At 43.9% G+C, this 8,963-nt stretch overlaps 1 protein-coding gene and 1 long non-coding RNA gene across 3 annotated transcripts; both read left to right on the top strand.

The window, feature by feature from the left end:
• Window positions 1–103: 103 nt before the first annotated feature.
• ANKRD49 (ankyrin repeat domain 49) lies at window positions 104–2,727 on the top strand. The gene is made up of 3 exons (XM_036381773.1): window positions 104–164; window positions 659–929; window positions 1,772–2,727. The coding sequence occupies exons 2-3, from the start codon at window positions 672–674 to the stop codon at window positions 2,228–2,230; spliced, it is 717 nt and encodes a 238-aa protein (XP_036237666.1). The 5' UTR covers window positions 104–164; window positions 659–671; the 3' UTR covers window positions 2,231–2,727.
• A 1,194-nt stretch (window positions 2,728–3,921) lies between these two features.
• LOC118689530 (uncharacterized) lies at window positions 3,922–8,282 on the top strand. 2 transcript variants are annotated; one of them, XR_004980639.2, is made up of 4 exons: window positions 3,922–4,009; window positions 4,550–4,654; window positions 6,310–6,435; window positions 8,157–8,282. It is a non-coding gene; the product is annotated as an uncharacterized LOC118689530 (long non-coding RNA). The 2 variants fall into 2 exon arrangements; XR_004980636.1 differs by lacking the exon at window positions 3,922–4,009 and having other exon boundaries at window positions 4,157–4,654.
• The last annotated feature ends 681 nt before the right edge of the window (window positions 8,283–8,963 follow it).

Genomic DNA, 8,963 nt, shown 5'->3' with positions numbered 1-8,963 from the left:
ATCACTGCGCCATCACTGCCGCCGCTCCATCTCCCGCGCCCGCCGCGGCTCGGGCCGAGCACCGCCCCCGGCCCGGCCCGGCCCGTTCCGTCACGTCCGGCGGCCGCGCGGCCGGAAGCGCTCGCCGGGCCCCGCCCGGAGCCCCGGCGGCGCTGGGACCTCGGGTACCGGAGCGGGGCCCAGCGGGGCGGATGGGGGACCCGCGGGGCGGGCGGGGATCGGCCGGTGTCTTGCGGGGCGGTGGGGCCTGCCCGGGGTGATGCGGGCCCCGCGGAGGGGAGCGGGCCCGGTGCTGCGGGCCGGGCCGGGCCGGGCCGGGGCCGTTGTGGAGGAGCAGAGACTCTGCCTCAAAGTCCGGGCTGCTCTCCAGACCCTTTGTTGGTAAAGTGAGCAGCGTTCCGAGTGCGCTCAGCAAAGCCCCGCGCAGTGCTGCACTGCAGTCTGAAGGTGGTGCCGTCCGGGGGTCGGGGCAACGCGGTGCTTTTTAGCGTGTATATTTTCTGTGAGTTCTGGCAGAGCTGGCAAAGTCCGGGTTAGCAGAGGATCACTGAGTTTTCCCTTGAGTTTTGCTGTTTGTTGACATCAGCATCATCCATCAGATAGTTTTATTGACAGTGCACCGATAACAGTTACAGTTGACATAAATACTGTTCTACAGATGCTGACTGAAAATGAATAAAGACAAGCAAGCTGATGAGGACGATGATGACAGCGAGCTGTTCGAAGACTTCACAGAGCATTTTAACCAACTTGAACTGCTGGAGACGCACAGGCATTTGATTCCTGTGGGAACTCAGAGCTGTTGGTTAGGACAGTCTGATGATGATGATGATGAGCAAGAAAGAACGGAAGAATGGTACGAAATGCAAGAAAAGAAAATGGAAAAACATCCAGAGAAATTGCTACTCTGGGCAGCTGAAAACAATCGGGTAAGGCACTTGCTCTGTTCACATATGTAATTTACAAGAATGTTATTTTGAGCGTGTCTGTAGTCTCATCCACAAACAAAAATTTACCTATACTTTTCTTTCTTTCTCTGAGCTCTTTTGATTTGGTTTGGCAAGCCACTCTATGTAAACCATCACCCTTTGTAGCCCGTACACACTGAAGCATCTCTGGATCCATTGGCTTTTAGAACAAATTTTGATTCCAGTTCAAAGTTCAATTAACAGCATTTTTCTTAAACTTCTATAAACTGAAAGCATGGTAGGTTCTTCATGGCAAATAAGCCTTTTAACTGGGGTGGAGAGGCTGTATCTGAGGTTTTATAAGTGCTTCTGGCACTGACAGAAATTAAACTTCAGGACCATCAAAGCCATGTGATGGTGTTCGCAGGGGTCCCAGGACAAGGGAAATGATGAGAATCTTGACTCCATGTTTCAGAAGGCTGATTTATTATTTTATGATATATTAAAAGAAAATGATATACTAAAACTATACTAAAGGATAGAGAGAAAGGATTTCATCAGAAGGCTAGCAAGGAATAGAAAGGAATGGAATGATAATAAAATCTTGTGACTGACCAGAGAGTCCAAGATAGCTGGACTTTGATTGGCCATTAATTAAAAACAACCACATCAGACCAATCACAGATGCACCTGTTGCATTGTACAGCAGCAGATAATTATTGTTTACATTTTGTTTCTGAGGCCTCCCAGCTGCTCAGGAGAAAAGGATCCTGACAAAGGATTTCTCATAAAATGCGTCTGTAACAAAAGCCATACATCTTGTTTTGTAGAATCACATGAAGTTCCCTGTTTTCTTTAAACAGCTGGGTACGGTGAAGAGGCTCCTGACGGAAAAGCTGGCTCCAGTGAACGCTCGTGATGAGGATCAGTACACTCCTCTGCACCGAGCTGCCTACAGCGGGCACTTGGACGTTGCACACGAGCTGGTGGCCCAAGGGGCCGACGTCCACGCGCAGACCGTGGACGGCTGGACGCCCCTGCACAGCGCCTGCAAGTGGAACAACACCAGCGTGGCCGCGTTCCTGCTGCAGCAGGGCGCGGACATCAACGCGCAGACAAACGGGCTGCTGACACCCCTGCACATCGCTGCAGGAAACAAGAACAGCAGGGAAACCCTTGAGCTCCTGCTGATGAATCGCTATGTGAAGCCAGACTTGAAAAACAACTTGGATGAAACTGCCCTTGACATTGCAAGGAGGACTGATATATATCACTACCTTTTTGAAATAGTAGAAGACTGCATAAACACTGTGTCCCCATAAAAGCTTGTGAATGTGAGGTCTTCTGCCTCTTTCTTGTTAGTGTTCTGCATGCCTGTCGGTGGTGGTCTGTCTCTTTGCAAAGAGGTTTTAACGTAAGATATTTCAGTATTCTCCTCAGGCAAAATGTCACCTCCTGCAGAGCAGTTCAGTGGTCACGCTCGTACTTTGAAGCTTTACTGCAGTTAGTCGAGGTGGTCAGAAAGTCTCAGTAATTCCTGCGAGTTTCTGTTTAATAGGTGCAGATTTGGAGAGGCCTTTGTAAGTTGTCTGTAGTGTCAAAGCAGGAGGGAAAACTGGAATATTTACTTGATGTGAAAAAATTCTGGCTTGGTTATGCAGACTTTATTACGGCTCACTTGAAAATTATTTTTTGAGAAATTCTAACTTTTTTAAAACTGCATGAAAGCTCAGAATGAATGTAACTTATTTGGGTGATACACAAAATGTTTGAGGAACCTAATGTAAGGCTTATTATAAAATAAAATATTTAACCCAAAGTATTTTGTCATATTTTTAATTTAAAGTCCATTTATCAATGCAATCACCTGTTCATAAATCAAACACATTATTCATAGGATAGAAAGTAGTTCTGGTTTATTTTTTTCCTGGTGCTTTTCAAGGAAGTGACTTTCTATCAAGATCCTCTTTACTTTTCCCTTGCAATTAAGTTGCATAAAGACTTAATGTCAAGAATGTGGCATTAATTGGACAAAATTAGCCACAACCATGTGAGGATAAAGAGCCAGCATGCTGTCGTGTCTGATGTAGTTACAGGTAATTTAGTATTGCCCTTGGAGTTAGTACACTAAAATTTTGCCATGGTAAGGGCACGCAGTATGATTTTCAGCTTCAACTTTGCCATCTGTTTAAATAAGTGGAGAAAGTTGCTTCTCTGTCAAACAAACTGAAAATTGAATGTGAGTGCTGAAGTATGTCACTATGAGAGCTGTAGTAAGCACTGTCCCATGCAGATGCCTTACTGAGTGATCCAAGCTCTTTCCACTAACATGCAGCACAACTGTAGCAGTAGCAGCAGGGTTGGGATACATTGGACCACATTTGGTGCTCTGATCAAGCTACTGTTGAGGGCGTCTTGAAGCAGTGTGTAATGTTCAGCACTTTCTGTTGGAAAATGGAAACACACCTTCTGAACTATGAATGGTGTAACATGATTTTAATGTTTATTGTTTTTAAAAGTTTGGTTTCAGGACATCCGTGGAAGAAGATGAATATACCTTGAGATGCATCAAGGAATAATAGAGACGCGGATTACAAGGCCGCTTCAGTCCAATAAGCAGTGTCTGAAGATGCTTCATTTTATGACCAAACTACTACTTTTTAGTATCAGTAGATATACATCAGTTAAACTGGACTCTGTCGTTCTTCCCCTCAGCCCGGCACCCTTCCGTAGGGCAGGCCCGCGGTGACAGCCCGCAGCGGTACAGAGTTTGTGATGTGCGTGCCCCGCTCCCGCGGCCATGCCGAGCGACACAGAGGAGCAGCTGTTGCTGGCACCCGGAGCTGTCCCGCACCCCGTGCCAGGGCCCGCTGTCCCCGGGGCAGCCGGCTGCCCCAGCGCCTCGGGGCCGCCTCGGTGCCCCGGGAGCGGCAGCGCCGCGGCGGCCCCGCCTGCCGGGCAGCCTGGCAACCCCCGCGCCGCAGCCCGGCCCAACCGCCCGGCAGCGGCAGCGGCAGCGGCAGCCATGAGGGCGGCGGGCCGGCACACACCCGCGGCGGCGGCCGGGGAGCCGGGCAGCGATGTCCGCGGCGAGCAGCCCCGTGAGCACGGCCGTCCCTGGTCCTCGGCCACCCTTGCCCCAGCCCGGGCCCACCCCGCGGGAGCCCAGCCGTTCCCGCTGTTCCCTCACTGATGTCCCCCTCACTGATGTCCCCCTCACTGATGTCCCCCAGCACCGCGGCAGGTGCTGGCCCTGGTGCCGTGGGGCGTCCGCATCCCTCTCCAGCTCCCTGGAGACTTCCTGCAGCGAGGACATCTTCTCGGCTGCCTCTCCATCTTCGGCCCTGCCCTGGCATCTCTGTCATGGGGAGGCACGGTGGCCGGCTCCCCTGTGGCCCTGGGGTGGCTTTGGCTACCAGCACGCTCTGTCTGGGTGGACCCACAGGGTCCTGTCCTTACCGTCCTCCTGTCCTGGGGAGTAGGGCCTGGCTGAACACCTTCATATATTTGTAATGATTTGGTTCACTGTGCATTGAAGACGGATGCAGAGCAGCATAGCTTTATGATTGCATTCAGCAAAGTACATCAGCATTCAAGGGATTTATAATAACAGGCTGTTTTGTAATATATTTTACTAACAGGACAGAAATGTGTATATGTTGAGCCACCTAGGAGAGTTAAAGAAATACTGGAGGAGCACTTCCATTTACAGGAAGAAGAATACAATGTTAATCATCCAACTGCAGGTAATCCTCTTTATCAGAAAATGGCAAGTGTTTGTCAGGACAAGTGATTGTTTTGAGAAACTGTGGCAAAATTACAGAACATTTATGTAATATTGTGCAGAGCATTTAGAAACAGCAGGATTGCATATAGTCTTTATTACTTTTTTCTCTCTTTTTTTTTTTTTTGTGAGAAATTAGGAGACCAGAAGAACACAGATAATTCCATATGATATATCAGTTTAATAAACCAGAAACAACTGCCGAGCAGTAGGGAGGTTTTGTTACCTTTCTCTTTGAAAGAAATGCTGTAGTATATTTCCTTATTAGTACACTTGTGTAGGATTGATACCCATTTCTAAACTCACTCAAAATGAATTTAAAACAGTTGGATTCACAGACAAAAATGTACCTAAATTAGGTGATGTAATCAGTACCCAGCAGATGTAAAGACCATTTGAGCCTGTAATTCTTATTACTGTGACTAGGCTCTGTAGGGAATTAAAGCACACACCTGCAAATGACTGACTTGGGTAGCCTCTGTGTGTAGTAAGCAGAGGAAAAAAGGCACTTTGGATGTTCTTTTGGCTTGTCCTAGACACCTGTCATTGCATGTGTCATGCTCTGAAAGTGCCTGTTCTTTTCCTCTTGACTGAAAAGGGGACCTGAGCACAGAGCTGAGTCGCAGATGTTAACACTGGTCTGCTCAATCTGCTCATGCGCCTAATGCTACTGAGAGCTGATCACAACTATTTTTTCTGCATTCATCTGCCAATGGATCAAAATTGTCTGGAGTATTTCAGTCTGGCTGAATAAATGGATGTTACTTTACATGTTCTCATGACTTTTGAGGAGTGTCCCAAAGAAATGTATCTTACAAAGGCTTAAAGTACAAAGATAATAGAGAAACTACATAAATATTTGTTACAGGACTGTATAATATGGATCTATAGCAAGCTCAGTACAGAAATGGTATGTACAGCATAATGTTATAGGCATAGCATAACAATGATGAATGATGAATATGATAAATATAGATGCTGGTGTACAGATTATTCAGTGAATACTGAATTCATTTTTTCAGCTGTTTGGACAATTAGAGATACTTACTAAGTGGCCTGGGCTCTGATAGGCAACAGTTGTCAGGTTGCATGGTTATTGATTTACACAGTTTGGACTGCTAAAGTGTATTGTTTAAAATAAATTAGATGGCTAGTAAATTGTAACCTTTCCACAAAATAAATTAGCTTTTAATTTTGTTCTGATGGTGATGACTTTGGTTTTTTATTTGTTTGGTTAGTTTTTGGTTTGGGTTGGGTTTTCTGGGGAGGGAGTGTTGTTTTCTCTATTTTTATGAGGGTATTTGGTATTCCAGTATGACCAAAAAGGATGCTCCCTGCATCAATGGTATTACTGCTGTTTCTTGTTTATTATAGACAATAATAAACTGAATAATTAACTGAAGCTATATCCTGCTTCAGTTGGGTGCCTGAGTAGTCCTAAGAGCTTCTATAAACAGTAGAGAGCGTTGCATGCCTTTAGCAATCTGAACTTTTCTCTGAAGATGTCAATCTGTTTTCATTAGCTATGGAAGAATATTATTGTGTAGTTTTATATTAATTCTAGAACAAGCTGAAGTAATCAGTTATAAAGCTATTATTTTGCCAAATTGTTAACAGTGGCTCTGGAAGGAGTTTGGAATGTGAAGAACAATTTCTCCATTAGAAGCCTGAAACCAGTGTCACAGAAAAACAGTGATTTACTTGTACAGCCTCAATTCTATTCAAGACATGCAAGAGTGAAAAGTAAGAGTCAATAATAAGAAACTTTCACTATAACACCTCATTTTTAAGTTGCAGGGCATCTTTCTGCAGAGCTAACCCATCTCTTCTTTTAGTAAGTAGGCAACAGACTTTGAAATCTTTGCAGAAGAAATCAGTTCAGGGCTGCTGTGTTGAGTCCCCCTATTTCATATTCTGAAACCTTTTTTAAAGGTTCCACATCTGTTCGTGGAATAATCACTTGGTTCCTACTGATAGATGGTGAGTGTTGGTTTCATGTTCATCATGAGCCTTATTGTTCTTAGCATACAGCCCTAAGAAATTCAATTGTTTGGAAAAGCACTCCTCCAGCACACCTTCTGAAAAGAGGTAATCCAGGTAATCTTTCAGGCATTTGAGTATTTGCCTGCAATGGTCAGCTGGTGCTCTGGGAAATGTGTTTCTCTCTTTACAGTCTGTAGAGTGTGGCTTTTGTGGAGCAGACCTGTTCTTTATAGATTTTAGCTTAGTGTCTGCTCACATTCTCTCCTAACCTAACTCTCTTTAAACTCTAAGAAAACAGAGATATGCTTTTTAAGAGGAATATTTGTAGTGCCATGAGCTTGCAGAATATATGAACTCAGCATATTTTGCCATTACATGAAGCTCATTCCCACATTCTTGGGGGATAGTGGTTTAAAAATAAAGGTTTAAAAATACATGACTAGCACCTCTTTCTTCCTATCTTGATCTTGTGGGATCAGGAGATAGTGGCATCTTAGTTACAAGAGCAGCATGGATTAAGCTATTACTGGTGTGAGAAGTGTTTAACCACTACAGCTTTCTGCCACACTGCCTTTACTTTAGAGTTACTTACTTGTAGGAGCACTTTAATTATAGAGCAGACCTAACAACTACAGAACGACTCAGAGTTTTGAGATGTTGGCATTATTTTAAAGCTCATGTACCTCAGGCTTCTAGTGAAGGCAAGCAGAGTTTTCAAAGATCATGATCTTCTCCATTTCCTGCTCAGAACCATGAAGAAAGAAGAGCTTTAAAACAAAGCAGTTCATTGAGATTGATGTAGGTGCTGAAAATCTGTTGATTTTCCTTTGGGAATCTAAATGAGATTTCATTCTCAGGGACTGCTGTTAGAGACAAGTGGTGCCCTCCTCAGTAGCTATGCTGCCTGTTTTGCAGTGGGCAGGCAGGCTTCATGAGAGAAGAGGTGGCAGAAAAGATACACAATGGGAAAAATCTGGGAGCAATCTGGCTTCAGCTTTCACCAAACCATCTCCATTCATGCATTTTTTTCTGTGTAAGGATCTGGGGAAGAAAGGAGAGACTAGTGGGGAGATGGAGTGGGTACAGGCTATAGAAATGGACAAAAGGGAGGAGATGATGAGAGAAGATGAGCCTGCTGTGTTTAGTGCCAGAGGAGAGGAACCAGTGAAGGAAAAGGAAGAATCACTGATAAGGGAAATGAAAGAGGAGACATACAGAAGGTTAGAAATTCCTGAATGAAACAGAAAAGAGAATACAGTTCAGGAACACAGAGATAGAAACTGTAAAAAATGAAGGGAAAATATTCAGAAGATATAAATAGAAGAGAGAAAAAGAAAAAAAAATCATATTGCTGAATTTACTTAAGTAAATACATTTTCCTTCTTCCTTTTACTGCCTTTCCCTAAAAGTGACCAGTGGTTTGAAGGGCTCACTATGTGATGTCTTATCCATCCTTAGAGCAGATGTTGTCTTTTTTACAGATTGCTGAATGTCAGTGCTGTGAAGACCTGAGCCTGCTTTGATGTGTCAAATCAAACATCAGCATAACTAGCTACCTTTGAAAATGTAGATGTTTGTTTATAGGATTTTGAATAAAGTTCTACTTGAATATGGACCTATTTCCTTTTTGTTGTTTTATTCACATCTTCATACTACTTTTTAATCTGATGTTGTAAGTAGTCAAATCTGAACCCTATTTCCACCAGTGATGAAAACGTCACAATCCAAAGATTACAAGATGTTCTTGCTGAAAAATGTGCAACTGTGAAAGCACGTTTTCACAGTTTTCTCTTTTGCAAAGTGATTCTAAATTCCAGCAGATGGTTTTAATGTAATTGATGAAGGGCCTCATAATGCTTTAGGCTGAATTCATCCATTAAACTGAGCATTTCAAAGGTGTTGCAGTAAGGTAGAAAAATTATAAAAGAAAGGCCTCAAAAAATCAGGCCTGCTCTGTTAGATCAGTGGCCAGTCTGCCATTTTTTCAAAGTGAAGCTAGCACTTTGCAAGTTCCCATGTGAAAACAATCCTGGTGTCAACAGTTTGTTAACAAAACAATCTAGTCCCAGGTGAAAAACAACTAGCACCTGCATAAACATTAAATCTATCCCATGAGAATCAGTGAAGAAAATATGTAAACAATTTAAGAATAGAAAGATCCGATGGACAAGAAAAATACCTTTTACTAACCAACAGAGTAATTGGCAAGAAAGCTACTAAACATTTGGAGTCACACATGAGGTCTGTAAAACTGTAAAGAAAGGAGAACAGGCAGAAATAAAAAAAGC

The sequence above is a fragment of the Molothrus ater genome, chromosome 2 (assembly GCF_012460135.2).
Source record: "Molothrus ater isolate BHLD 08-10-18 breed brown headed cowbird chromosome 2, BPBGC_Mater_1.1, whole genome shotgun sequence".
Taxonomy (NCBI): Eukaryota; Metazoa; Chordata; class Aves; order Passeriformes; family Icteridae; genus Molothrus; species Molothrus ater.
The sequence above is the reverse complement of the archived record's forward strand: the minus strand, read 5'-3'. Positions and strand labels throughout refer to the sequence as shown.

Bases quoted from the DNA above. Each gene is read 5' to 3' on its own strand.
- ANKRD49 (XM_036381773.1), top strand. From the start codon at position 672: ATGAATAAAGACAAGCAAGCTGATGAGGACGATGATGACAGCGAGCTG. The intron at 930-1,771 runs GTAAGGCACTTG...TTCTTTAAACAG, and splicing joins GGGCAGCTGAAAACAATCGG to CTGGGTACGGTGAAGAGGCT.